Raw genomic sequence first — 27,890 nt, forward strand, 5'->3', positions numbered from 1 at the left:
TTCTCCCTGGGGGCCTGGTGGGGTGATGGGGAATGGACTCCCTGCTCAGCTCAGGAAGATGGGCCCCTCGGGATCCCCCAGGACTCCCGGGGTGCAGGATGGCCTTTCCCTGGTCCCAGGAGGAAAGGGGTCAGCCCGACGCTCCCACCCAGGAGGGGGAGGGGTGGCAGGACCCTGTCTAGCAGCTGTGGCCACATAGCACGTACTGGGTTCCTCCTGGATTGGACACTTACTTTGGGGGCAATCTGGGGTGATTGCTGAAGACCATGTGGGGGAGGAGTTTGACCACTCCTCTGGGGCTACCAGGGTTCTGGGTCCTACCCTGAATCCAGCCTCGAATCCTCCTGAGGGTCTGTTAATGCTGCAAGCCCCTGGGCTGCTTCTGCTTGGTCCATTTCCCGGGCGCGGCCACTGAGGCCCAGTCTCTGGGGCAGGAGGACTCACGAGGCATAACCAGCTGGGGAGAGAAGTCCAGGGCTCCGAATCCTTCCCAGCCTGGCTAGGGTGTGTGGGGGGAGCTCAGGAAGCAGACCTTTAGGTGGCTCCTGTGACCGGGCAGGGCACTCCCTGTCCTGCCGGTTTGGGTGTTGACTGTGCTCCGTGCTGCAGGGCCCTCCCGTTGGTGCCCAGCCCTGAGTGGACCAGGCTCCGTGCCAGCCTAAGAGGTCTTGAGCAAGTACACAATGAGCTGTCAGGAAAAAATAAATCTAAGTGTCTACCCCAAGACAGGCCCTTCTGCTCACATTATCTCATTAAAAACTTGTCACATGTACAAACCTGGAGCCATGGTAGCAGACAGAAAGGGAAGAAAATCTCTGCTTGTGTTGGAAGAGCCTCCTGGAAGCCTTCCCAGGAGACGTGGCATTTAGTTGGACCTTGAGGGACAATGATAATATCAAACACTCACTGAAAACTTACAAGGTGTCTATCACTGTTCTCAGACCTTGGGCACATTATCTCATTTAATTCAAAGCCTGGGGAGTGAGATACCATGTAGTCCCCACTGAAAAGATGAGGGAAAACCAAGCCAAGGCACAGAGGGGTAACTGGCTTTCCCAAGGCCATGCAGCCGCCAACTGGCAGAGCCAGGATTCGAACCCAGGAAGGCAAACCAGTCACTGACTGTTTTGATGTCTGCCAAGCCATTTAACTTCTCTGAACCTCAGTTTCTTTATTCACAAAATGGGGGCAACACTAAGCAGTGCGTAGAGCACCGAGTTCTTAGGAGGGCTGAGCCGAGATAATGCGGGACACTGCCTGGCACGCGGTCAGCGTTCCAGCGACCTACTGGCTCTTATCACCGTGGTGGCAGCGGTGATCTCCGAGCTCCCCTCCCCCTCCGGCCGTCGCGTCCTCCCCCGCAGTGCCAGCCCGTGACGTCTGAGAGCCGTGTCACACTCAGGGCTCATTGCAAACTAAGAGGAGACGGAGGGGGACGTTCGGGGTCCCTGGCTGGACTCTGGACGGACCCCCAGGGAAGGTGCCACTCTCTCTAGCGACGCCTCCCTCCGACCGCGGATGCCGCTCCTGGGCGAGCCGGGGAGGTTGCACCGGGAGGCGGTGCCTGGAGGGCGGGAGAGAAGGGACCGCACTGGATCGGGGACCAGCAGGTGACGACTGTGTCTCCGGAGCCCGAGGCCAACTTCACCGGAGCCATGGCCACGCCCATCACGGCCGCGGCCCCGCCCCACCTGCCGAGCCCGCCCGGGCGCACCCGGGTCGCCGCAGCCGGTGAGCTCCCGCGCGCCACCGGGGTGCCGGCAGGGGGCGCGCGAGCCGGGCCGAGGGCGGGCGGGGGACCCCGCGGGAGGCGGGATTGGGGGGAAGGACCTGGGCCTCCGGCCGCCCCTTGCCCGCCCAGTCGGTCCTCGCCGATCCCCAGGCGCCCGGCAAGAGCCGAGGGTCCCCGCCCGCGCGCCCCGCCTGTCCGGAGCGCGGCGACTACCTGTGGAGTCCGGGCGGACGCCCCCTCCCCGGGCAACCATTGCTCCTCCTTCGGAAACCTCCCGTCCAGCTACGCGCGTCTCGGACAGGTGGCGCCGGGACCCGGGGCAGGGCTGCCAGCTTGCAGCTGGTGACATGTAGGCGCCCCTGGTCCAGCCTCGGAACCTGGGCGCCCTTCTGCCAGCAAAGTTTGGGGCCAGGCGCAATGGCCAAGAGCAGCTCCCTGAATATCCGCGTGGTGGAGGGCCGGGCGCTGCCCGCCAAGGACGTGTGAGTACCCCGGGTGCCTGGGGGCGAGGGGCGCCAGGCGCGGGTGGGCTGGACTCGCCCGTCCCCGTGCGGGGAGCTTAGGCGGGAGGACGGGGGGTCTCGGCTGGGAGCAGGTATGGGGGCAAGTCCGCCTTCGCGAGGCCGGGCGAGAGGCCCCTTGCCCACCGCTGCCCTGGGAGGGGCACCCAGGATTGGCACCTGTTCCGCCCCAGCCCGGGATGGGGGCCTTTGTCCCTGGGACGTGCTGCGGGGATGGCCCCGGGGAATTCTATCCAAGCCAGGAGGGAGCTGCAGGGTGTCTTCCTCAGTCCAGGCAGGGGCCGTTGGAGCCTCTTCTCCAGGCCTGGGGGGTGGGGAGGTGGCCATGAGAGGGCCTCAGGGAGGAGCCCCAGAGTGTGGGGATCAAAAGGGCCCCAACAATCTGTGTGTGTCACCTTCAGGTTGCAAAGCATCCCATGTGGCCCTCAGGGCTCAGAGCCCTGAGCACCCAGTGTTGCCACAGCCCAGTGGCCTTCCCTGGATGTTCAGCCACTTAAAGAGTCAACTGCCCCTCCAGCCTCTCCCCTGCCCTTGTGATGGGGCTGGGGATCCTTGGGGTCCCCTCAGCCTCAGCCCCTGCTGTGGTTCCCCAGGCTGAGTCAGCAGTTGCTGAATCAGCAGAACGATGTGGGGGAGGGGCCATCCTGCTGGTCCTGAGGGTGGCAGCTGGAAGACAGGGGTGGAATCCTTGGGAGGGCATTTGCCGGGTGACCTTGAACCTGCTTCTCTCTGGGCCTGGGTCTCCCTCCCCTGGGGCTGAGGGAGCTCTGGATGGAGTCTCCATCTGGATCGCAGGTACAGCTGTGAGCTTGGGGGACCTGGAGGGTGTGCCTGTGGCAGGATGGGAGCAGGGACACGGGCTCAGAGCCTCTGCCCATGCCAAGGTTGGGCTCAGTCCTGCCCTAATCCCCCGAGCTGTGGACCCCAGCCAGGAGTACCCTGCCTCTGACTTCGGGAGCCTGCTGCCTCCCCGCCTCACACTAGAGCAACCCGGCCACCCCCTTTCCCATCACCACCCCAGACAGACTGCAATGAGAGCAAATGCGCAAGTGTTTCCTACGTCACCCTCTTTCTGGGACGTCCTCAGAGTTCCTGAGAAGTAGAGATTATGGACCTGGTGGGGCAGAGGCCAGGGGTGCGCCTGCCCATTGCTGGAGAGTTGAAGGGCCCCGGCCAGAAAGTGGCTGCCCATTTTGCTGAGGTCTGGCTCCTCTGTCAGTCCTGGGAGGAGGTGGCCAGTGTTGTCCCTGGGCCAGCACGCTGGCCTCAGCTTCTGCCAGCCAGGATGTTGGCCTCGGCTCCTGGTTCTCTAGGGAAGGATTTGAGGCACATCTCATTCCTGCCTCTCCCGGCCACCCCTGCTCCCTCGATTTTCCTGGTCTAGGTGAGCTCTGAGGTGGGTGATGACCCACAGCAAGGACAAGGGGGCCTCTTTCTGCCCAGCTGGGGATCCAGCCACCCTGCTTTTTGGGGTGGCTGTGCCCTCTCAGTCCGGGCATGTGGAGTGGTCATGATTCATGCAGGCTGTCAGTCATGGGGGCTCCTATGGCCAGGCCCTTCTGCTTTACTAATGGGGAGACTGAGGACCCCAGTCACCTGCCTGAGGCGGCACAGCTCAGCTTTGAATGCTGGCCAACGCGGTGCGCAGAACAGACTGGGCAGGGCTGCTTTGCCGCGCCTGAGCTGGGGCCATGGGAGAGGCCAAGAGTCTGGGGAGATCAGGGTCCGGACGAGGCCCGCCCCTACCCGATAGGGGCCTGATAAGGCCACTGTGCGTCAGAGCCCGGGGTTGACGTGTGGAACTTGGCTCCCATGAGGGACCTGGGGTCAGGCCGGGTCAATGGGGAGGGCTGGTGGGTCCCAGCAGGGGTGACCCATGGGTGCGCTGGGGAAGCTGAGGGTGGGTTCTGCCCAAGGGAGGCTCAGGGACAAAGAGCCCCACACAGGCCATGGAGGCCCAGGTGTCACTCAGCCACAGGGTCCAGAGGGTGGGGGAGCGGAGGCTGGGGTCACCCAGTCCTGCAGGTGGGATGGAGCTGGAGGGGGAAGGAAGTTCCGAGGTGGAGCCTGGAAAGGGGACCAGACGGTCCTGCCTCAGCGACCCCAGCAGCCGCGCGCCTGGCCTGCAGGACCTGGTGGTCAGGGCTGCCCTCTGAGGAGGTGCCTTTGGAGGAGGTTAGAATGGGGACAGCCTAGGGTTCCCTGTAACTGCTGTCGCGAGGAGGGCCAGAGCTGACCAGCTGCAGGAGGCCACACAGACGTCCCCTGGGGTCCCCAGCCTGTGCCTGTAGGTTCATCCTGCTGAGGATGGGGATTCTGCTCTCCAGGGAAACACCCCCAAAATGAAGATCTGGGGGACGGTGCTTGTCCCAGCAGGTGGCATGGGGGCCCCATCAGGGAGGGCTCGGGGACTGGCCCATGATCCCTCTGTCCGTCGGTCCCTCCAACCCCCAAGAGGCTTGTGTTCAGCCATGTCCAGTTTCTAGAACAGCAAAACAGAGGCCCAGAGAGGGGATGGGACCTGCCAGGCTTATACCACGGGTGGTGGCAGGGTGCAGCCAAGAGTCCGAGACCCTCAGTGCAAGCTCTTGGCCACTGCTCTGAGCTTCCTGGCTGTTAGAGTGGACTTTCTGGCTTCAGTGTTCCACTTCTGCAGTGGAAGCCCAGAGCCCATGCGTGTGGTGGGCCAGGCATGCTATGGGTCTTGCCTCTGATCGACATGCTGTGTGACCCTGGGCAAGTCTCCTCCCCTCTCTGGGCCTTGGCTCGCCCTACCTGAATAATGAAGGTGGATGGGAACTCCCACCCATGGGTATCCTTTCCCATCTCTTCCACAGCTCTGGAAGCAGCGACCCCTACTGCCTCGTGAAAGTGGATGACGAGGTGGTGGCTAGGTGAGGAGGGGCCCAGGGAGCTGGGAGGGGGGGGATGCCTTCCAGTCCTGGAATCCAGGAATGGGAACCCACATTTTAAAGAGGAGCTGGGAGGTCACTGTTACCCCACAGGCGATGTGTGGGCTGAAGGTGGCCACTCTCTGCCCTGGCCAAGGCTGCCAGCTGCTGTCCCCATCCAGCCCCACTGGCCACTGATGCCCTTCCCTGAGACCTGCGATGCTCCTGCTGCGTCCCTGGGGCTGACTCAGCCGCTGCCAGTCTGTGCCTCCCACAGTGGCCTCCCTGGGGGCGGGCACCACACGCTTGGCTGGACTGGCTGTTCCGGGCCTGCTGGTGCTGCGGGCACTTGTGCGCGTGTGTGTGAGCGCGTGTGCATAGCCCTGCCCCGCATGGCCTGCTTGTGAGTGTGGGTGTGGGTGTCGCAGAGCGGGTGTGAGTGCGTGTGACCACGTGTGGCTGTCCTTGTGGGTGTGCAGGCCCACAGGGCTGTGTGTGCCCGTGTGTGGCGTTTGACATGGATATACACAGGTGTGCACATGTGAGCACCAGGGCCCGCCTACTTGGTCACACGGGAGTGAACCCGCGAGGGTGAGCTGTCGTGTTCAGTGCACGGGTCTTTGAAGGGGGCGTGGCGCCGGCTGCGCGGGGCTCCCACCCGCAGCCGAGGGACAGCGCTCAGCCCCCGCGGGCCTGAGGCGGGTGGGCGGTTGGCGGAGGCCTCGGTTCCTATGGAGACGGCAGGATTCAGGATGCTTCTGGCGCCAGTTCTGGTCCAGATGGGCCGGGAGTGGGGGTGGGGAGGCCACCTTGGGGGTCAGCTGCAGCACCCTGGCTGACCTGCGTCGTTCTCCCTGTGCCCAGGCGCCCCCTGGCCCTGTCCCGTGATGCTGCCCCCAGACCCACAGATTGATTTTTCATGTGACCCTGGGCTGCTGAGTCCCCCTTTTTTGGGTTGTGAGGAGCCACCTGGGTCACGGAGTGGGGAGCTTGATGGGACCTGGGTGGGAAGACGCTGAGGTGGAAGGTGGGGCCGTTTGGGAGGACGGTGCCCAGGGCTGGGCATGGGGCGGGGGCGGTACGTGTGTGCACTTGCGCATGCGCTCTCCTTTGGGCCAGCAAGACGAGAAGGGAGCGCCAGGGAGGAAGCCCCCGATTTGCAGCCGTGACTCTGGGTGCATCTTCAGTGGGCTGAGCCGATTCTTTCTTCCCTGTTGGGTCAGAGGAAGTGCGTCTGCAGGCTGCCAGGGCCCGATGCTGCGAGCCCGTGCCCCTTGCCTGCTTGTCTTGGTCCCTAGCCCCCTGTGGTCACCCTGGCTTGCTGCATGCTGTGAAACCCCGGGTGCTTTGCCCCTTCTGATTTCACGGTGGCCCTTGACGCTCCCTCGTTTTCCACCCAACACTTTCCTGAAACGTTCGTTCCTGCCTTGGGGCCTTTGCACATGCTGTCCTGCCACCTAGACCACCTGTCCTCATCATCTTGCTCCTTTTTGCCTGACTAACTCCTGCAGGAAGACTTCCCCCTCCCCCACCCCTCTCTCCCGCACCTTACCCTCCTGGACACGTGGAGCGCCCCCCAATCACCAGGCTGCTCCTTCAATCTGGGTGGAGGCCATGGAGTGAAGGAGCAAATGGAATTGGGTGGGTGTGAGTGTGTGTGTGTGGAGGGTGTGTGTGTGAGTGAGCTGTGTATAGCTGTGGTTTGTGAGTGTCTCTGGGTCTTTGTGTGTCTCTATGTTCTGAGGTGTCTATTTGGGTGACTGTATTTATGAATGTGTTTCTAGAAATTTCTGAGCATGCATATGTGTATCCATACGCATGTGTCTCTGGCTTCCTTGGTGTATCTGGGAGTGTCTGCGTGTCCGTGTGTATCCCTGTGCATGTGTGTGTGCACACGTACTCATGCACATGTGTGTCCCTGGGTGGGTGCTTGTGGGTTCCTGTTGCTGTGACAAAATTACTGAGGAAAACCACTTGAAGGAGCAAAGGTGTATTTTGGCTCCAGGTTACAGGGTCTCAGTCCATGGTGGGGCCTCCCTAGCTTTGGGCCTGAGGCGGAGCATCGGGGCAGAGGGTGCGGCAGAGTCAAGCTGCCCGCCTCCCAGCTGCCCCTCAGTGGGTGAATCCAGGGGCAAGGGTGAGCCCCCGATCCAGGACAACAGCCTTTGGGGGACAGTCCACACCGGGCATGATAGCGTGCATCCGGGTCTCAGGGTGCCCAGCCTCCCCTCCTGCCTCTTGCAGAACAGCCACCATCTGGAGGAGCCTGAGCCCTTTCTGGGGCGAGGAGTACACGGTTCATCTGCCTCTGGATTTCCACCACCTGGCCCTGTACGTGCTGGACGAGGACACCGTTGGGTGCGTGGGGGCAGGCGGGGTGCCCAGGAGGTGAGGCATGAGGTCACCGCCCAGCCCTTGAGGGCTGCCGCTGCTCCCTGACTCCCCTCTGCCTTCCCGCAGGCACGACGATGTCATCGGCAAGATCTCCCTGAGCAAGGAGGCCATCACGGCTGACCCCCGAGGTGAGCAGGGGCACCCTTGGTGGAAAATGATGTCCGCTGTGGTTTCTGTCTTCACCTTCAAATTCAGTCCATGCATTGAGCAGTTCACCCCTGGACGTGGTTGAGCATCTCACTTCATCAAATGGAGCGAGATTTTCCTCCTTCCCAGGGACTCCGGCTTCTTCCAGGATGGTCAGCGTCTCGAGGGCCCCTCTAGAATCTTCTCCTCTTTCTCCCTCCCTGTCCCTCTCTGTCTCTGTTATGTGCTGGGATGGAACCCAGGCCTCCCACGTGCTGAGCCACACCCCAGCCCTAGAGATTTTCTAAACAGCACAAGAAATACGGACTGGGGGCTGTGAGCCACGCCTGTAAGCCAGCCACTTGGGAGGCTGAGGCGGGAGGATCCCAAGTTCTGATCTAGACAGGAAGATGAAGCGCCTCTCCCCAGAACAGGGCAAGGAGAGAGAGTGGCCCGGCAGTGTCCCCCAGTGGGAGCTGGACAGGCACGTGGAGGTGGCGGTGGGCGGGGTGATGAAGGTGGGCGTGGCCAAGCGAGGTTTCCCAGAGCACAGGGAGGAGGCGGCTCTGGAAGCCACTAGGGTCCAGGGGCCCCTGGGGACTCCTGCAGAGTCAGCCCTCGGCAGAGCCGGGTGGGGTCCACGGAGACAGCTGTGGATGCAGGCTGGAGTCTGGGTTTTTTTCCGAAAGCAATGGGGAGCCGTTGATGGTTCTTGAGCAAGACAGGGGAGATATGGGAGCTAGCTTATCAGAAGGAGGAGTGACAGCAGGGCCTGAGTGTGTCTTCAGGAGGTCCCTGTGGTTGCCTTGGGGTTACTGCTACCCGAAGGGACAAGGGTAGACCTGGGAGAGGAGTTAGGGGTCTGTGGCAATGATCAAGTGACAGGAAGCCGATGACATCCTGGATTGGGGGTGGGGACGTGGAGATAGATGCTAGATGGGGGACTTCTGCGTCCAGCAACACAGGGAACTTCAGACGTGCCCTCCTGCCACATCACGGGAGATCCCCAGTCACTGAGCATCCCCAGGATCTTGTTGGATTTGCTGTCTAGAAGGAACCTCCCTGAGTGTCTCCCCTCCTTCAGCCACAAGCTGAACCTACAGTGGGGGGAGGAGCAAGCCAGGGGACGAGGAAGGGTCTCCCTGGGAGCAGACGTCAGCATCCGTGTTGGCAGAGTCCAAGGTGTGGGCTGGGGGCACGAGGCAGTCACCCAGAACAAGGACAGCCCCTGAGACCGAGCCCCTCACAGGCTCCCAGGGTGTGCAGGGAGTGCCCCTCTCCAGGGCTCCACACCCCCGAGGTGTCCCACAGGGGAAGGTCACACAGACAAGATTGCACCGTGGATGATCACCAAGCGCCATGGGTTCCAGGGTCACGAAGGCTTCAGATTGTGTTGTTATGTCTTTGGTACCAGGGATTGAACCCAGGGGCACTCAACCACTGAGCCCCATCCCCAGCCCTATTTTATACTTTATTTAGAGACAGGGTCTCACTGAGTTGCTTAGTGCCTCACCATTGCTGAGGCTGGCTTTGAATTTGCGATCCTCCTGCCTCAGCCTCCCCAGCTGCTGGGATGACAGGCGTGCGCCATCACGCCTGGCTAAAAAGTCAAATATTTAAAGAAATAAAATGGGTAGCCACAAGAAAGACCGACATGAACAACAAAATGTTAAAGCAATAATTTAAAGAAAAATAAGCAGGTCTGGTTGAGAATGTGTGCCTAGCATGCGTACGGCCCGGGTCTGATCCCCAATAGCACAATGAATGAATGAATGAAAATGTGAATAAACAGGTGGATTTTAAAATGTAACCAAATGAGCTGGGTGCGGTGGTGCACGCCTGTCATCCCAGCAGCTGGGGAGGCTGAGGCAGGAGGATCGTGAGTTCAAAGCCAGCCTCAGCAACTTAGCGAAGCAACTCAGTGAGACCTGTCTATACATAAAATCCAAAATAGGGCTGGGGATGGGGCTCAGTGTTGAGTGCCCCTGAGTTCAATCCCTGGTACCCCTCCCCATCCCCCCAGAAAAAAGTAACTGAACAAAATTTTTCTAGAAAATTACAACTATTGAAGTCCAATACTAGGTTTTTAGTTCACCTTGGTTTTAATTCTAACCTAAACCGAGTTAAACGTCAGCTCATGCGGAGCTGCAGGGAGAGCCCAGTGAACCAGAGTCCAGAAGAATCATCCAGAATCCATTTCAGGGAACAAGGAGAAGAAAGATGCACAAGAGCAGGCAGAGGCCTGGAGGAGGACGGGGAAGGTCTAATATCCAATCAACTGCAGCTCCAAACGGGAGGAGAGGGAGTGACCTGGACAGAACAAAGAGCCCAGGGTTTCCCAGAGCTGGAGGAGGGATCCGGGTCCCTGACAAGGCTCCAGCTCTGCCCTTTCCTAGCTGTGAGGTCTGGGTCTCTACCTGGCCTCCCTCTTGCCATCTGAGCAGGGACTCACGGCGTCCGCAGGAGGAGGCTGCCTGGGCCCAGGCTCCACATGAGCTGCAGGCTCTGGGGTTTAAGCTAAGCCGGCGCCTGGTGCCCGTGGGGGCTCACTCAGCATTAGCGCCTGTGCCCTCCAGGGATCGACAGCTGGATCAACCTGAGCCCCGTGCACCCGGACGCGGAGGTGCAAGGTGAGGTCTGCCTGGCGGTGCAGGTGCAGGAGGATGCCCGCGGCCGGTGTCTCCGCTGCCACGTGCTTCAAGCCAGGTATGGCCCTGATGGAGGTGGCATGGGGCAGGGGGCGGGAGTTCTGAAAATGAGCAGGAACCCCTGGGTGTCCCCTGTGCCTGGCCTTCCTCCTCTCACCTGGTGCTCTTCTGAGCTCCCAGCTGGGATGCTGTGTGGACAACGGCCCAAGCTCAACAGATTGCAAATGGAATTACAATTTTGTTGGGCGCTCAGTGATTGGCAATAAGAGGCTAGACTCTCCTCAGGATGGCCAGGCAGACGTTCATCCGATTATAACCGACTCAGTTCAGACTGGCTGAATCAGAAGCGCTATTTTAATGGCTCATGGAACGGGCATGTAGCTTCTGGTATGGCTGGATCCAGGTGCTCACAGGGCGGCATCAGGGATCTGTACATGTCTTTGGCTCCACTGTCCTCTGTGGTAGCTTCTGTCTTAGGCAGCCTTTCCCAAGAGGGTCCTCGAGGTCCCAGGCTGGCATCCTACCAACAAGCTGCTCCAATTGACAGAGAAGTTCTATTTCTCACCATTTCCAAGTAGTGTCGGCTGGGTGTGGGACCCAGGCCTACTTTGGAAACCGTGGCCCTGTCTGCTTGGTGAGGCCTGAGTCACAAGCCCACTCCAGGGATGGAAATGAGAGTGCGGGGTGGGTGGTCCTGGCCCAGAAAAGTCAGTGGGAAGACAGAGACAGGGCCAGGGGACCCACACCTTCCTTCTCCCACTTGTCACTGTAATTCCCTCCTCCCTCACTCCCCACCCTCACTCTTAGGCCGCTGCTCATCCAGAGGGGGGAGGATCTCCATTTCTAGCTTGCTGTGTGACCATGAATCCCTTCACTGCCCTCTCTGGGCCTCTGCCTCCACCTCCAGGTCTCTGCCCCAGCGTGGTCCCAGCTGGGGCTCCAGGAGTCAGGATGAAGGAGCCTCAAGGAGGCAGAGCAGGCTAAGGAGGCTCCGGCTGTTTTCTGCCCGTGGCCCCCTCCCCAGCCGCAAGACTGTGCAGGAGTCTAGTGAGAGCAGGAGAGGGACGGTGGCTGTTGCTTAGCAACTGTGTCGGCTCCTAGGAAACCAAAGGCTTGGGATGCAGCAGGGCTGGGGAGGGAGCAGCCTGCAGCCCCCAGTGGGGGTGTTCCAGGATTTGGGGGCCTCAAGAGGGAGGGATGGGGATGGTGACTGGGGTGTGGCTTGAGTTGTCATGGCAATGGGAGGTACAGGGTCCCCGTCTCCTGCCTTCTCTTTGTTCCCAGGCCGGGTGTGGGCATACATGTTTGTTGAGTGAATGAGTGATTGAGGCCCACCACCCACTGGGCGCTGTGTCCTTGCCCTGTGCCCTGGGCTCGGCTATCTCCCTCTCCTTCACCCCAGGCCGTAGGATTGGTCTGCTGCTTCTGCCGTTTTCCAGATGAGGAAACTGGGGCTCAGAGAGGGGCATTCACTTTCCCTAGTGTCCCCCAGCCAAAGAGTCGTCCTGTAGGGCCTGCGGGTCGCCGAGGCCCCTCCCTCCCCACCACACCTCCGTGTGCTGGACCTTTCTGTGCCTCAGTTTCAGCTGGAAGAGGGGGACTCGCTAGTCCCTTCTCCCTGGGCGTGGGAGGTGCGGAAGCTCCTGGGTCTGCACAGGCCTGGTGGGCCCTGGCTGGGCCCCTGTGCAGAACCGCAGGTTGCCTTGGAAACCAATGCCATCGGAACCCGGGACCTTGAGCCCCCTGCCCAAGGTCCAGCTTGGGTCTAGGTCCTCGTGGGTCACGGGTGCCCTCACTTCTCCCCTCGTCTGTCCCCAGGGACCTGGCCCCGCGGGACATCTCTGGCACCTCTGACCCGTTCGCTCGTGTGTTCTGGGGCGGCCAGAGCGCGGAGACGTCGGTGAGCAGGGACCGGGTGAGCAGGCGGCAGCGCGGGCGGGGCGGGGCGGGGCCCTGCGCTGGCCCCTCACCACCCGCCCGCACCCCTAGACCATCAAGAAGACGCGCTTCCCACACTGGAACGAGGTGCTGGAGCTGCGGGCGACGCCCGGCGCCCCGTCCCCGCTGCGAGTGGAGCTCTGGGACTGGGACATGGTGGGCAAGAACGACTTCTTGGGCATGGTGAGCACCGCCCCTGCAGCACCCTCCGTGGCTCCCCAGTGCCTCCGGGGAACAGCAGGGTGACTGGGATGGTCCCTGGGGGGCGCATGCTCAAGGCTGACTATAGCAGGAGGCAAGAGTAAGTAAGAGGGAGGTGGATGTCTGCACTGCTTGTCCTGATGTAAAATGGTCCAGCGGTGGAAAACGGTCTGGCAGGTCCTCAAATCGTTGAAGATGGAATTCTCATATGACCCTGTAATTGTTCCCCTGTACACATAAGAGGAATGAAAACCCGTGTTCACACAAACACTTTGACATGAATGTTCATAGCAGCATTGTTGAGAGTGGCCCAGAGTGGAAACAACCAAGTATCCACCAACAGATGAACACAATGTGGTATGCCCATACAGTGGAATATTATTCAGCTACGAAAAAAGATAAAACACTGACCTGTGCACGCTACACCTCATAAGACTTGAAGACAATGAAAGTAGTCAGTCCACTGGAATCCAGACTATAGGATTCCACTGACAGAGAGAGGTGGACACAGGGCCGAGGTATCCGCCAGGGGCTGGGCTGGGGAGTGAGGCTTTCCAGGGAATGGGAAGGAATGTTCTGAGATTCATAGGAGGATCGCACAACCGTGAGAATCCGAGAATCCATGGAGTGCACTTTAAAGGGGTCAATTGAAGGAGTCTATCTCTAAAAACTTGTCATTTGACACAAGGGAAGGGCGGGGACTTAGGGGTCTCCTGGACTGTCTTGAAGCCTTTTGATGTTGCCGTTTGCATCTCTGAACAGCTGAAGACGACCCAGTCCAGTCTGCTGTCTCTAGCAGCCTGGTGACCCTGGGCAAGTCACACCACCTCTCTGGGCCTTAGTTGCCTCAATTGTAAATTCAGTGTCCCCTGGAGGCCCCAAGTTCCCTGGCAGGAGCTAACGACTTGGGACTGGGAGAGTGGAGATGACAGGTCCTGCCTCCGCCCGGTGGCTGGGCAGCCTGAGCTCTTCTAGGAGCCCTCTGAGGGGTGTGTCCCCACAGGTGGAGTTCCCGCCCCAGACCCTGCAGCAGAAGCCCCCCAGCGGCTGGTTCCGCCTCCTGCCCTTGTCCAGCGCCGAGGAGGATTCTGGGTAGGTGTGGGTGTGGGGGAGGGGCTGGCTGGCCCCTGGGGCGGGTCCCCGGGGGGGTGGGCGGGCCCTCGCTGGCCAGCCCCAGACAGTGCCCCTTATTCATTGTCCTCTGTTGGTGACCACATTTGTTGGATGAGCTGTGTCCAGCGTGTCCACCTCCCCCGTCCCCTGGCCAGGGGGCACAGGGGCGACCTTGATGTGCGCTCAGAGCCGAGGGTCCCAACACACTCGTTCTCGCTGGCCACGGGGTCTCCCGGGTCCTTCCCTGCCTGCACCTGCGGGCCTCAGTTCACACCTGCCCACACCTGTCCCCAGGTGTGCACGCCACCCAGGCTGTGACACCTGCCCAGGCCCCAGTGCCAGGGTCCCCCTGCCCATGCGTACTTGTGTTCTCGTCCCTCAGGGGCAGCCTGGGGGCCCTGCGGCTGAAGGTGCGGCTCTCGGAGGACCGCGTGCTGCCCTCGGGGCGCTACCAGCCGCTCAGGGCGCTGCTCCTGGACGCCGTGAGGGCGCCGGCCGAGGTGGGTGCGCCCCCTGCCCAGGGAACCCCATTTGGGCTCCTGGCTCGGGGGTCCCGGGCCCCGGGTCACCTCTTGGCTTCCTGTCCCTGCCCAGGAGGACACTGCCAGCCCCTTGGCTGTGCTGGAGGAGGTGGCCTCGGGGGACTGCCGTCGGGACCTGGCCACCACTCTGGTGAAGCTGTTCCTGGGCCAGGGCCTGGCCGGGCCCCTGCTGGGTTACCTCACCCGGAGAGAGGTGGCCCGCACCAGTGAGTTGCCGGCCTGTCCTCCAGGGGCAGAGTCTGCGGGGGCCCTGGGGCAGCACAGGGCCTGGGGCTGAGGCTGCGATTCCTTCCTGCGGGTCCCTTGCTGCGCACCCCCCAGTCAGCCTCCCAGGCCTAGGCCCTGGTCTGGCCACCTGGGAGCTGTGTGACCGCGGGCAGCTCGCTTGACCTCTCTGGGGTTGGTACTGTGAACAGAGTCATGTTCGGGTCTCCCTGATGCTTGCGGCCAGGAGGGTCAGGGCCCCAGTCTCAGGCACCTGGGCTCCGCTGGGTGCAGCCACCAGACCCAGTGACGCTCACCTCCCCGCAGCCGACCCCAACACGCTCTTCCGCTCCAACTCTCTGGCTTCCAAGTCCATGGAGCAGTTCATGAAGGTGAGTCTGTGCATCCAGTGGGGACAGGGCCGCTCCCTTGGGGACTCCCTTCCTCCCCTCCCAATGCCACCTGGGCCCCAGAGCTTGGCTGGCCTTGGTGGCACTGGTGGCTGAGCTGGGGTACTGGGGTTGGTGGCTGGTTCTCCTTGGGTGGTGCCCTTGGGCATGCCAGGCCCCCAGCCCTCTCCCTGCAGGGCCCCTGTCCCCAGCTCAGGGTCCCCCTCCCCGGCCCTCAGCCGCTCTGTGTGGTGCCCCTGCTCCCAGCTCGTGGGCATGCGCTACCTGCACGAGGTCCTCAAGCCAGTGGTCAGCCGCATCTTCGAGGAGAAGAAGTACGTGGAGCTGGACCCCTGCAAGATGGACCTGGGCCGGGCCAGGTGAGCGGAGCCCAGGGACTGACCCTGGAACCAGCCAAAGCCCCGTGAGGCAGGGAGGGAGCGGGCCCGGATGGAGTTATCCATGCCCCTCTGGGCTCCTCCTCCTTTCTTTCCAGAATCTTCTCCCCTTCTGCAGGGCCAGAGGAGCTGGTTGCTGGGCCCTGGTGGGGACAGCAGAGGGTCTCTCCTTCCCTTTGGGCCCTGGGCACATGTTCCAGCCTCCTCAGAGGCAGGCATGAGGCCCCCTTTTTACAGTTGAGGGAACAGAGGCTCAGAGAGGGAAGGCTGTCTGCCTAAGGTCACACAGCTGGGAAGGTACAAACACTAGGAGCTTGAGCCCAGGCCCTGAGCAGAAAAGCAAAGTCCATCTCTGAAGCTTCAAGCTGCGGGCTCTCCCCAGCTCGCCTGGACACTGGGAGACTCGACGGGCACCTGGGACCTGGGGTGGGGCAGATGCTGGAGCTGGTGGTCCTGAATTCCAGGGCCAGCTCTGCCACCCATTTGCAAGGGGACCTCTCTGAGCCTCAGCTTCTTTATCTGTTCAAAGGGAACAATCGGGCTACCTCATGAATCAGGTCTTCACTGGGGTTAGGTGACACAGTGCCAGAGGCTGAGCCCAGGGCAAGGAGGGGTTGAGAGCCTTCAGCCTGCTCCAGGGTGTTCTGAGTGTGAGGCCGGGCTGGGCAGACCCTCGGCCTCAGACGAGGAGGGAGACAGATGTGGGAGAGAGGGCCACTACCCTGTCATCTACTCAACAAAATGGCAGTTGGATGCCAGGCTCTGGGCCCAACATGGAGGAAACAGCTGGGAACCGAGGGGACAAAGCCCCATTCTCTGGGGGGGGCAGGTTATCATCAACCTGAAGGTCACTGGAGGTGGTCAGTGGGGGGGTGGGTGACACTGGGAGGGGCTCATGATACTCCTGGCTAGTGGCAGGGGACATTCAGGCAAAGGCTTGAAGGCAGCGAAGGAAGGAGTCATGTGGAAATTTGGTGGAAAAATGTTCTGGGCAGGGGGATCAGCAAGTGCAAGTGCCCTGTGGTGGGGGCAGGTGTCTCTCCTGTCCCCACTAAAAATGCACTAAACCAGGTTTGTGAAAAGGGGCATGTCTGCTTTGAGGGGGTAACATTTAAGCTGAACATAGAGACAAGAATGTCCCAGGCCAGTATAAAGACCCAGAGGTGGGAGTAAGCTCAGGGAGATCAAGCAACAGCAAGAAGCGCAATGGGCACACGCCTGTGATCCCAGCAGCATGGGAGGCTGAGGCAGGAGGATCGCCAGTTGGAGGCCAGCCTCAGCAACTTAGCGATACCCTGTCTTAAAATAAAAAATAAAAAGGGCTGTGCACAGTGGCTAAGTGCCCCTGGGTTCAATCCCTAGTACCAGTGCGGGGGCGGGGAGGTGTTTCCAGCCAGCAGAACAAGGTCTCTCTGGTCCCCCAGGAGGATCTCCTTCAAGGGTGCACCCTCAGAGGACCAGGTGCGGGAGAGCAGCCTGGGGCTGCTGACTGGCTACCTGGGGGCCATCGTGGACGCCATCGTGGGCTCCGTGGGGTGCTGCCCGCCCGCCATGCGCCGCGCCTTCAAGCAGCTGCGCGTCTGTGTGGCAGAGCGCTTCCCGCAGGCCGAGCACCAGGTGCGCCCGCGCCCGGGCAGGTGGGAGGTGGGGGCGGGGTGCGGTGGCAGCTTGTCGCACGGGGGAGCCGGTGCAGGGGTGGGACTAGGGCTGAGGGTTCAGGCAGAGCCCAGCGAGGGCCGGATCTTGTTTTCAAGGACTCGCGTCTTCACCTTCTGATCCAACCTTCACACCCGCCTCGCACAGCGGATCCCCGTGTTATTCCCATTTCCCAGAGAAGGAAACTGACGCCCAGGGCGGGAGTCACACAGCGAGGAAGGGCCGGGGCTGGCTCTGATTCTGTGCTCCTCGCCACCGATCGTGGAGTCGGTGCCAAGCAAGCCCTTCCTGTGTTTCAGCTGAGACAGGAGGAGGGGACAGGGGTGCTCTGTAGGAAGCGAGGGAGGTTCAGCCTGACTCCCTGCTGGCTAGGGCTCGGCCACCCTGAGACAAAAGGTGGGACACGCGGTTCAGGCAGGTGAGGTGAGCAGAGCAGACGCGGGGCAGTGGGGAGTGGCAGGGACTGTGGCAAACCGCGGCTCCCACGGTGTGTCTCAAGGGTCCACTGGGGAATGGAGGCCAGGATTGCCACATCCTCAGAGTGACGCTCTCCGAAGGCCAACCTCTGGATTCTCTGTGAGGTCTCTCGTTTATAAACGTTGGCACGAAAATCACCACCACAAACAGCCCCCAGACACTTTGCACCAGTCATGACAGATGGGTGGTTGGACTGGTTTAAGGCTCAGCACACCTCTGAGGCGGCTGTCACTGTCCACGCCTACAGATGATCTCAGTTGAGACTTTTTTCTTTTTTCTTTCTTTTTTTGTACTGGAGATGGAATCCAGGGGTGCTTCACCACGGAGCCATGTCCCTGGCCCCCTTTTTTATACTTTCACTGAGAGACAGGGTCTCACTGAGTTGCTTAGGGCCTTGCTGGGTTGCCGAGGCTGGCGTTGAACTCAGATCCTCCTGCCTCAGCCTCCCCGAGTTGCTGGGATCACAGGCGTGTGTCACGTGCCCTGCAAGACTAATGTCCACAGAGCCAAGTGGCAGAAACGCAGGCCTGAGGTTCACTTTGCAGGAAGATCTGCGACTCTCTTGAGTGTTGGAGACGCGGTGGCCCAATTCCCGGCGCCTGTCTTGGCACTTGTGCCCTCTGCCCCCTCTCCTCGACACTTCCTGCTTGAACACGGGAAACTGAGGCCCAGAGAAGTCCAAGCCCCTCCTGGAGGGTCAGGGACCCTAACCTTGTTTGATGCCCAGCAGGAGCGGCCCCTCTCCCCCACCCACTGGGAATGAGTGCGGGGTCCCCAGGCAGGGACATGCTCCCCGGTGTCCCGCTTTGCTAGAGTCTCATGGCTGTGGCAGGAGCGGCAGGGGGGAGCCTGCCCCGGTGGCCCAGCCCCAGGGAGAAGCAAATCCTTGCCTCCAAGGTGGGTGGGCAGCAGGACCTCACTCAGGCCCTGGAGGGTTGGGAGGAGGGTGCCAGAGCACCCCGCGAAGGACCCACCAAGAAAGGGGGCGAGAGGGACCTCGAGGACAGCCCAGGGGTCCAGATGGGAGGAGAGAGACCTTCCTTGGGCGCCTCCGGTGCCCAGCTCCTGCAGGTCCCAGGCAAGACCTAGATGTCCCAGGAAGCTGGGCCACGTCCTGAGGGCGTCGTGTGGGGTGTGGCTGCCACCCATAAATAAGCACCGGTGCATGTTGTCAGCTAGATACAGCCCGCGAGTGTGAGGGGGAGCCGGCTTGGGGAGAGTGAGGTGCAGCCGGGAGGGAGGAGCCAAGCGCCCCGCCCAGGCTGGCGGCATAGCGCAGTGCTCCCTCCAGCCTGCAGGGGGCAACAGCCAGGGGCAGGTGCGCATGGGAGGGGCTCTGGAGCCTGCTGCCCTGGGTTTGCTGCTGAGCCTCAGTTTCCTCATCTGGAAGGTGGGATAACAGGATCACCCCCCACCAGGTTATTTGAGGACTCAGTGTGGTGGTCTAGGTTTAGCTCTTGGCAGTGAGTGTGTGCCCCCGCCACCTGGTGTCGGATGGCCAGACGGTGCAGAAGAACACAGTTCCCACCCCCTGGGGTGCAAATCCTGGCTCTGCCATGTTCAGCTGTGTGGCCTTGGGGAAATGACCTTCCTTTTCTGGGCCTCAGTTGCCTCCTCTATAAAGTGAGGATACAATCCCTCGGAGGGTGAGCAGGAAATGCAGGGCTGTCTGGAGAAGATTCTGGGCTGTTGTTACCAGGAGTCGTATGTTGTTTCCTCCGCTCATCAGCTGTGTGACCTCAAACAAGTCACCTGCCCTCTCTGAGGTTCTGCTTCCTCCTATGTAAATCGGGAATAACGGTGGGCCGTGTCCTTGTCCCAGCAAGGGTGTCTGGCTAAGCCTGGTTCTGCAGTGTTGTGGTGTCACCCCATCTCCTAGCTGGAGGAACAAGGCTCTCCTTGGTGGGCTTGGGCCTCCGACCCTGTCCTTCCCTCTGCTCGCTTCCTGGTCTTCGCTGCCTGGGGTCCCGGGGCTGGGGGCTCCGGCCCCTCTCACCTGCCGCTCTCCCCCAGGACGTGAAGTACCTGGCCGTGAGCGGCTTCCTCTTCCTGCGGTTTTTCGCACCGGCCATCCTCACGCCAAAGCTCTTTGACCTCCGGGACCAGCACGCGGACCCCCAGACCAGCCGCTCGCTGCTGCTGCTGGCCAAGGTGCCGGCAGTGGGGAGCCGTCCTGGGCCCTCTTAGCCAGGGAGCAGCCAGACAGGAACAGCCCCGGAGGCCAGAAACCCCAGGAGACCCCAGAGCACCCCTCACCAGCCGCCCACGGTGCCTCCCAGTTTCCTTTGTTCATAAGGAAATCTCCACCCTTCGAGGAGGCACAGGGAAGCAGGCTAGCAGTCCTTCACACCTTAGTGTGAATTAGACCATCTTTGGCAAAGCGGCAGGAACCTGAGGCTCTAGTGGGCTCCTGAGTGCAGGATTGTTAGAGTCTGTAAACAACTGGCTGCGGCAGAATAACCGGGGGGGGGGGTGACGAACAACTTGTGTAGATTGATACAGCAGGAGTAGGAGCCGTTTATTGTAGGACAACAGAGGTATTTATACATTCCACACAGCTTATCTTAATTAACATAAACTAGATACATCAGTCAACCAATAAGGAATCTCCACACTTAATGGCTCGGTGGAGTAAATTCACAAACCACTCCCTCTGGCATTTTGCCAGGCACCATCCAGACTTGTTTACAGACTCTAACACAGGATCAGGCTGCCCTGGGTGGGTCTAGTCTTGGGAGGGAACAGAATAAAGGGACTGGGCTGTAGATTCCCAAAGGGGAAGGGAGGGAGGAACAGGTACCGCTTCAGGCCCTGATCTGGTTCCACAGAGGACCCTTGCCTCTCAGTGACCCTGGTGTCCCTGCTCCCCTGCCCCAGGCTGTGCAGAGCATTGGAAACCTGGGCCAGCAGCTGGGCCAGGGCAAGGAGCTGTGGATGGCACCCCTGCACCCCTTCCTGCTGCAGAGCGTCTCCCGCGTGCGGGCCTTCCTGGACCAGCTGGTGGACGTGGATGGGGATGAGGGTGAGTTCCCATGGCCCCCACACCTAGCGCATCACCCCACTGAGAGCACTTGGGACCTCTCCCCATCCCCAGGTCCTCAGCATGGAGAGAGCCTGCAGATCTGCTAGTTGCTCAACAAACATTTCCTGGCAGAAATGCTAAGTCCCAGAGATGAGCAGAACTCAGGCCTTGTCCTCTAGGCCATCTCAGCCAACAGAGGAGTGGGGCTTGGTGGGCACACCACGGGCAAATATCTATTAAGTTATATAACAGTCACCTTTGTGGGTGCTTGGGGTACAGCAGCAAAATGAGACCGAAGAAGATGCTGCTCTCATAGAAGTTTTATTCTAGTTTTATTCCACTAGAATAAAATGAATTAGCAAATTATGTGGGGGGTGAGGGAGTTGTAAGTGCTGAGGAGAAAAAGAGGTGTGTGGGGGGCCGTGTTGAGAGGAGCAGCAGGTTGAGCTTTTAGATTGGGTGCGCAGGAAGGGCATCACTTGGTGATATCAGAATAAACACCTGAAGGAGGACCGAGAGCCGTGGGGATCCTAGGAGGAGTGTTCCAGGCAGGAACAGCACGTGCAAAGGCCCTGAGGTAGGAGGAATGCTGCAGGGAGGGCCAGTGAGAAAGAGTGAGTGAGAGGGTCAGAGGAGCAGGGAGCCGGGTCCTTGGGGCCTCACAGGCACGGGAAGGATTTTTGTCTTTGACTTGGAGAGAAGTGGAGCCCGGGAGAGTCTTAAGCAGAGGAATTGGGGTTGAGTCCATTTTACAATATGGGTCCCAGGTCGCCAGGTAGTTCCAAGTCCCATGGGAGCAACCCGCCAGCCTGGGTCCCTCTCCAGGGGCTGGATCCAAGGGGTGTCTCTGGGCTGGGCTCCCCCTGCTGGCCGCCCGCGCCACTGCCTGCAGGTCCCTGGGTGGGAGAGGGGCCAGGGCGGGCCTTGGTCCTGTCTCGGTGGAGTCCAGAGCCTTGGAGGCCCTGGCAGGCCGGCAGGGCAGGTGGCGCTGGACAGAAAGGGCTCACTGATTCGGCCTTCCTTTCCCATTTCCCAGAGGCTGGTGGCCCAGCGAGGGCCCTAGTCCCGCCCTCGGTGACACTTCGAGAAGGCTACCTGCAGAAGCGCAAGGAGGAGCCGGCTGGCCTGGCCACCCGCTTCGCCTTCAAGAAGCGCTACTTCTGGCTCAGCGGGGAGGAGCTGGCCTGCGCCAAGGGCCCCGAGGGGCAGGTGGGGCTCGGGCTGCGGGGCGCGGCTCCCGGGGGCCTGCCCCTCCCCCAGCTGCTTTGCACCCAGAGGGAAACTGAGGCCCCGGGGCACCTTGGCACCTCCAAACTCACAGCTGGGGCCAGTTCGGGCACAGGAAGGGACAGGCATGATCCTGATCCTCCACGCGCCAACCAACGTCCTGCAGGAGTGTCCACTTCATGCACGGACGCGTCCTCCCGAGGTGGAGAGGCCCAGGGCAGGGACAGCGCTTGCCCCCGGGTCTTAGACTCGGGTGTGGCTGGCTGTGGAGGCCGCCATCCGGGCATTGGCTCGTTTGCTCATTCACTCAGCAAACATTCAACTGCCTCCTACCGCCAGGCCCTGTCCCAGGCAATGGCCACAAGGGGCTGGTATTCCCAGCTAACCCGGACCTGGACACATGCGGACCATGCGTTCCTGCACGCGCACCCACTGTGTGACTCATGCTGGTGGGGACCCAGTTGTCACTTGGATTTTATTCGTGTAGGTTTTTCTAGGCATGGACTCCCAGGGTCCCCGTTCTGGCTCCACCACATGAGTGGTCTCAGAAGGGTCTCTCTCTTCTTGGGCCTCAGTTTCCTCATCTGCAAATTGGGAAGAATTACAAACCTAACCTGAGCCGTTTGTTGGGGTGATTAAATGAGTTGATAAGTGGAAAGCGCTCGGGTCACATTCCAAGCGGCTTTGAATATGACCATGATGATGATGATGGCAACTGAGGCCCAGAGAAGGAAGTCACAGCCAAGGGACAAGGACACGGAGCGCAGCTATAAGGGTCCAACGTGCTCTGCCCTGGGGGCTCCACCGAGGCACACACCTAGAGCTGCCCCCTGGGCCACTCCGCCCCGGCCAGCAGCCCGCCCTGCAGAGACACCCCTCTTCCTTAGGAGCGCAGCTCCATCCCAGTGTCGCACATCCGCGCCGTGGAGCGCGTGGACGAGGGCGCCTTCCAGTTGCCCTACGTGATGCAGGTGGTGACGCAGGACGGCGCGGGGGCGCTGCACACCACCTACCTGCAGTGCAAGGTGAGGCCCTGCCCCGAGGGGGCGGAGGGCGCGCCTTGGCCACGCCCCGCCCCTGACCACGCCCACTCCTTGCAGAACGTGAACGAGCTCAATCAATGGCTGTCGGCCCTGCGCAAAGCCAGCGCCCCCAACCAGGACAAGCTGGCCGCCTGCCACCCTGGTGCCTTCCGCGGCGGGCGCTGGACCTGTTGCCTGCAGGCTGAGCGCCCAGGTGAGGGGCAGGGGAGACTGCAGGTTCTGCCCTTCCCACCTGTCCATTGGCGGGAATCCCACTTCCGTCCGGGAGGGCTGTGCAACCTTAAGCAAGTTACTTAACCTCTCTAGGCCCCAGTCTCAACTGTGAGATGGGGTGGACAGTAGTACCAAGCTCAGGGTTCCTGTGAGGAGTAAGTTAATAGGGCAGACAATTAACTGGAACAGAGTGGCTAGCACACTGCTAGGCCCGCAGTGCTCCTCAGTGCGAGGTGCTATTTTTAAGTACTCACTCTACGGGCCACCGAGAGCCGCAGACCTGTGCTGGCTCTCCAGGGAGCTGGCGACCGACCTTGGGGTCTGCGGCATGGTCAGCAAACCCTCTACCCCCGAGCTTCGTCTCCACCCCCAGCCAGACAATGTCAGTGCAACTTTACAAGCATCTACACGGGGCTTTGGGGGACTCCAGAGAATGCCCCTCCCCTGATCCAGCCCCGGGAAGGGGGTAGGGGGATCCAGGAGGGCTTCCGGGAAGAGGTGGCGCTAGCTGAGGCCTGAGTGGCGTGCAGACAGGGTGGGTGAGAACGGGCAGAGGAACGGTCTGAGCAAAGGCCCCGGGTGAGGCAGGGTGGGGTGTCTGCGCCCTGGGTCCCGGATTGTGGAAGGAGAAAAAGAAGAATAGCGAGGCTTTGGAGTCCAGGGAGCAGGCCTGGGGCTGATGAGAGTGGAGGCAGGGAGGCCAGGGAGGAGGTTCCTGGGGGAGCCCAGGGCTTGACCAGAGCAGATGGGGTGGGACTCCAGAGAGGGGTGCGATTGAGGGGCCCTGGCTTGGAGACGCCGGGCCGGAGAGGGGGGAAGGGGAGGGGGATCGACTGACGCTGCGTGTCCCCTTCAGCTGTGGGTTGCAGTCGTACACACTCAGCCATCACCCTGGGGGACTGGAGCGACCCTCTGGATCCCGATGCTGAGACCCAGATGGTGTATCGGCAGCTGCTTCTGGGGCGGGACCAGCTCCGGTGGGTACCCAGGGCTGCTGCTGCCATCGGCTGGGTGGATGGTCACGGTGGCCGTCCGTGTGATGGGTCGGTGTTGGTGCGGTCACTGTTTCCATGCAAACTGACTCAGCTTGCGGGTCGGGGGAACCCGGTGTCTGCAGGGTCGGGGCGGAGGGATCTTGGGGTCGTTCTACCTGACGCTCTAGAAACACGGCAGGGTCACATAAAATGAATGTGGGTCTTCACTTTCTCTTTATTTAGTGACAGAGGTTTGTCTTGGCTGGTTGTGAGTGGGTTCTGATGGCGGGACACAACTCCTGGGCTCCTTTCCTGGCCTCTGGATAGGGAGCGAGTTACTTAACTTCTCCGCTGTTCAGTTTCTTTATGGGGAAAGTGGGGCGGATAGTGGTGGCTCCCTCTCAGTATTGTCCTAAGGATCAAATGAGCCAAGCCAGGAAAAGCTCTCTGCAGGCCCTGGACACACAGCTTTCAAGTCCTTCCAACAATTATTGTTATGCTGTGTGACCTGAGGCAAGTGACTTCATCTCTCTGTGTCTTCGAGAGATCCGTGTCTGGCACACATGAATGTTTGCTGTGACGATGGTGATCGGAGGTGGGCACCTAGAACTTCTGCGACCAACAGGGAGCAGGACTGGGAATCGCAGACGAGCCTTAGGTCTGGATTTAGGATCGTTCTACCTGAGTCTTGTCTTTGTCCCTGTCAACCTCCAGGATGAAATTCCTAGAGGATTCCAGTCTGGACCCAGACCTGGAGGAGGACACGGGCAGGGGTCCTAGTGCCACCCTCGGTAAGGATGAGGCGGTCCTGTTCTCCCTCACAGACACGTCCCCATGGCTTCCCCAGTGGACCCCTGTGTTCCCCCTCCCCGTTTCCCATCCACTGTCACATCTGGGGACTTAGGGGCACAAAGCAAGTCTGCAGCATGAGAGAGCCATGGGACCAGGCGCTGTGGCCACCCTCAACCAGCCAGTCCCCTGCGGTCCTCTCGTCTCCCTCCCAGGGACCTGCCCCGAGGTCCTGGCTCGGCAGAGGGCAGCGGCGGCCCGCCTGCTGGAGGTGCTGGAAGACCTGGATCGCGCCCACCAGGAGTTCCAGGGGCAGGGGCAGGGGAAGGTGGCCCCCGGCCCCCCGGCGCCCTGAGACACTCAGGGCCAGTGTGGAAGGAGGAGCAAGGAACCCTGGGGCCTCCTCAGCGCACCCTGGCCCAGGAGCCTCCCCGTGGCTGTCCTGAGCCTCTTCAGCGCTGCTTCCTGGAAACTCTCCGAGACCTTTCTAGGCCTGTGTGCCCTGAGTCCAGACAGGCAGGTCTTTGGCAGGGGTCAGCCTTGTGCAGAATGAATGGAGTCTTCAGGTTGAATGGGACAGGAGAAGGAACTTGACTTTTCTGAGCCTGGAGCCTTCGTCATTGGACTAGCCTCTACCCACACCTAGGAAGCCAGTCTTGCCCCGAGCTGCTGGATACAGCTATACCTGGAATCCCAATGCCCCTGTGGCCTTGTCGCCCCCATGGGCTCAGCTCTTCCTGTTTTCACATCAGCTAATCCCTGTAACCTCACTGTCCTTCTGTATATTGTCCTTGCCTGCGGGCTCCAACCCCAGCTTCCAGAATCAGGTGCCCTCTGGGAGATTGGAGGCTGGGAGCCCGGGTGTGTCAGATTCATAGCCTGAGAGACCGTGGGCCAGCTCTTGCCGTGTATAAAATGTGGAGGGAGTGAGCTTTGCTGTGTGGCTTTTTTTTTTAATATTTATTTTTTAGTTTTAGGTGGACACAATATCTTTATGTGGTGCTGAGGATCGAACCCAGTGCCTTGCTCATGCCAGGCAAGTGCGCTACCACTTAAGCCACATCCCCAGCCCCTGGTGTGTGGCTTTCAATCTGGTTTCTATCGAGGTCCCTCGGGGGCAGAGGAGGGCCAAAGCCCACCTCTTGGGCTGTTTGCTAGAAATACAGATTGCGGGGTCTCTCCCAACCACGGATCCAGATCCTGCGGATTTGTGGTGGCAGGAATCAGGGTTTTCTCCAAGTGGGTGAACCTCGCGTCTGAGAATTACGAGTTCGGGCAGTGGGCAAGTTTCTCTGTTGGGGGTTAGGGTGAGAATTTTGAGAAGGAGCCACAGACCCTGGCAGAGCCGGAAGGGCCTCCAAGGGCGCATTTCTGGTTTTGCGTGGAGTGTGGGACTGAAGCCTACCTGGCCAGGCACCAAGCGCACCAGGAGAGTGCTATTCCGCGGGTGGCCAGCAGGGGTCGCCAGGAGCCACAACCTGCACCGCTGCCACGCCGCGTCCCGGCCTGTGGCTGCGGCTAACCTTTGACGCTTGGCGACCCTGGGGTCTGCCCTGTCTCCCTGAAGACAGAGTCTGGGGCTCCGAAGTCCCCAACGGGCTGATCACAGTGTGTCCTTGTTTCCCCGTATTTTCCCGGAGTCTCCCAGCCCGAGTTCCTCCTCTCACGTCACTGGGTCAGGAAGCAGGTGGGTGCACTACCTTTTGCTCTTGTGAAGTCGCTGTCCCCTCTGCCTCCTTTGGAGCTCGGAGGGTCTGCCTCTGCCCCAGCCACCCACCTGCCTTTCTGCTCCAGGACATGAGGATGATGGGAACCCTGCTCCTTCTCCAGCTGCCCCAGATGGTGGCCCTGAGGTTGCCATCACCCCCAATGTCCCTAAAGTCCCAGCAACAGGGACGCCCCACCCCCACCGCTTGTAGGAAGAGACGGGGCTGGGCGAGGAGGAGAAAGACCATTTATTTCTCCACCCACAGTGGGACGGGTAGGTTTTCAAAAGAGCAGTCGCTGGCGTCCCTTTAAATCTTGGCTGACGTCCTCCGCGGCAGCCAATCAACAGAGGCGGAGCTGGTGAGTTGCCTGGGTAACGGGCCCCTGGTTGGCCGGAGACTCTCAACCACCCCACCGCCCGCTCCCGAGGAGAGGGAAAGTAACTCTTTGCTGTCCGCTGTCCCTCGTCGAGGCGCTGGCCTGATCAAGGCCTCCTTTCGCTCCTCGATCCAGAAGCTACAGCCTTTGGGTCTCAAAGATGGGCGCCATCTGGCCAGGAGATGGGGCGGGAGGAAAGAAGAGCTTTCATCTGGGACAGACATAAGGCTGGAGATGGGACAAGAGGCGGGGTTCAGGGTCCCAGAAGGAAGAAAAGACAGACACGAGCACAAAATAAGATGTCCCTTGCCCCGGGTTGCTGTGGCCCAGCCCTCTGTAGGATTGGTCACCTGGGGCCTTCCTCCCCGGGACTTAGTGCGCAGCCCCGTGGGGGGCAGAGACGGGTGATGATACAGGGTGGGTGAGGCCCAGGGGTGGACTCCCGTGTCCTCCTGGGAGCCCCAGCAGGCCCCTTCATGCCTGCCATGGGTCCTCTGTGCAGACAAGCGGTACAGAAGCCACAGGGACAGACGTGGGACACACACGGGGTATCATGGGATCTTTCTGTCTCTTCTCCCCCAGTTTGGGGGCAAGTGGAGGCACGTGGGTGTGCGTGCATGTGTTCAACAGGACACGTGTGTTGGCGTGAGGGGAGGGTCGCTGTCTTTTTGGTAGGGAGGTCGCTGCGGTTGCCGGTACTCTTTCTGCAGCCTGTTCTGCGAGCTATGGTGGGAGCCCCGTGGCCTGTCCTCTTCCCATCATCCCAGTTGCCACTAGACAAGTCGGGCTCCACCTGCGGGCTCCTGCCCCAGCCCCGAGCATGGGCCACCAGGGCACACCTGGCTGAGCTAGGCGTGAGCCGCCAGGGCAAAGCAGGAGGGAGGGTGGGCAGGCTGGGCCTCAGGCCTTGGCAGCAGCCTCGGACACCCCCTGCGCGGTGAGCTCGGCCAGCACATTGTCTAGGTAGCTGGCATCTGGGTAGCCGTGGCCCGTGAGGTTGGAGCCGAACTCTGTCTTGTGATGGATCTCGTTCCACACCACGGTGTCTGACTCGCCCGTGGTGTTGGACGTGCCGATGGTGAAGATGAGCCTCCTCTCCCAGGCGGTGATGAGCAGTCTCAGCACCTGGGAGGCGGGGGCAGGTTGAGGTCACAGGCAGTCCCCACTCCTACCCAGCGGCAGTGCCTCCCACCCCCAGCCCCATCCTGCCTCCCTTCCCCCTGTCTGCTGTAAAGTAAGGGTCTCAAACGGGTGGCCGGTGGCTGTCCTTGGTTTAGACCCCATGCTGTATTAAATAGCTGCTTTGT

At 60.9% G+C, this 27,890-nt stretch overlaps 2 protein-coding genes across 5 annotated transcripts in view; one reads left to right on the plus strand and one right to left on the minus strand.

The window, feature by feature from the left end:
- The first annotated feature begins 1,839 nt into the window (after nt 1-1,839).
- On the plus strand, nt 1,840-25,424 carry Rasal1 (RAS protein activator like 1). 4 transcript variants are annotated; one of them, XM_046456552.2, is made up of 21 exons: nt 1,840-2,214; nt 5,091-5,147; nt 7,389-7,502; nt 7,605-7,666; nt 10,241-10,370; nt 12,131-12,212; nt 12,302-12,433; nt 13,455-13,543; nt 13,947-14,064; nt 14,159-14,312; nt 14,638-14,702; nt 14,967-15,079; nt 16,522-16,714; nt 19,244-19,381; nt 20,108-20,252; nt 21,289-21,461; nt 22,367-22,504; nt 22,580-22,715; nt 23,592-23,712; nt 24,424-24,500; nt 24,714-25,424. In XM_046456552.2, the coding sequence occupies exons 1-21, from the start codon at nt 2,150-2,152 to the stop codon at nt 24,851-24,853; spliced, it is 2,442 nt and encodes an 813-aa protein (XP_046312508.1). In that variant the 5' UTR covers nt 1,840-2,149; the 3' UTR covers nt 24,854-25,424. The 4 variants fall into 4 exon arrangements, with proteins under 4 accessions (XP_046312508.1, XP_046312509.1, XP_058439136.1 ...); XM_046456553.2 differs by having other exon boundaries at nt 2,010-2,214; nt 7,389-7,475; XM_058583153.1 differs by lacking the exons at nt 1,840-2,214; nt 5,091-5,147 and adding an exon at nt 6,672-6,785.
- Nucleotides 25,425-26,435: 1,011 nt separating this feature from the next.
- The window catches only part of Dtx1 (deltex E3 ubiquitin ligase 1), a 28,763-nt gene continuing 27,308 nt past the window's right edge, over nt 26,436-27,890 (minus strand). The window contains exon 9 of the mRNA XM_046456503.2: nt 26,436-27,708. Within this exon, the coding sequence (XP_046312459.1) occupies nt 27,484-27,708 (225 nt within the window). The 3' untranslated portion in view covers nt 26,436-27,483. The remainder of the gene's footprint in view (nt 27,709-27,890) is intronic.

This window comes from Marmota monax, unplaced genomic scaffold (genome assembly GCF_021218885.2).
Source record: "Marmota monax isolate L192 unplaced genomic scaffold, Marmota_monax_Labrador192_F-V1.1 WCK01_AAM20220418_F8-fsc00185, whole genome shotgun sequence".
Taxonomy (NCBI): Eukaryota; Metazoa; Chordata; class Mammalia; order Rodentia; family Sciuridae; genus Marmota; species Marmota monax.

Excerpts from the sequence above, each read along its gene's own strand:
- Rasal1 (XM_046456552.2), top strand. The coding sequence starts at position 2,150 with ATGGCCAAGAGCAGCTCCCTGAATATCCGCGTGGTGGAGGGCCGGGCG. Across the intron at positions 21,462-22,366 it reads CCAAGGGCCCCGAGGGGCAG|GAGCGCAGCTCCATCCCAGT; the intron begins GTGGGGCTCGGG and ends CCTCTTCCTTAG. Across the intron at positions 23,713-24,423 it reads CTGGGGCGGGACCAGCTCCG|GATGAAATTCCTAGAGGATT; the intron begins GTGGGTACCCAG and ends GTCAACCTCCAG.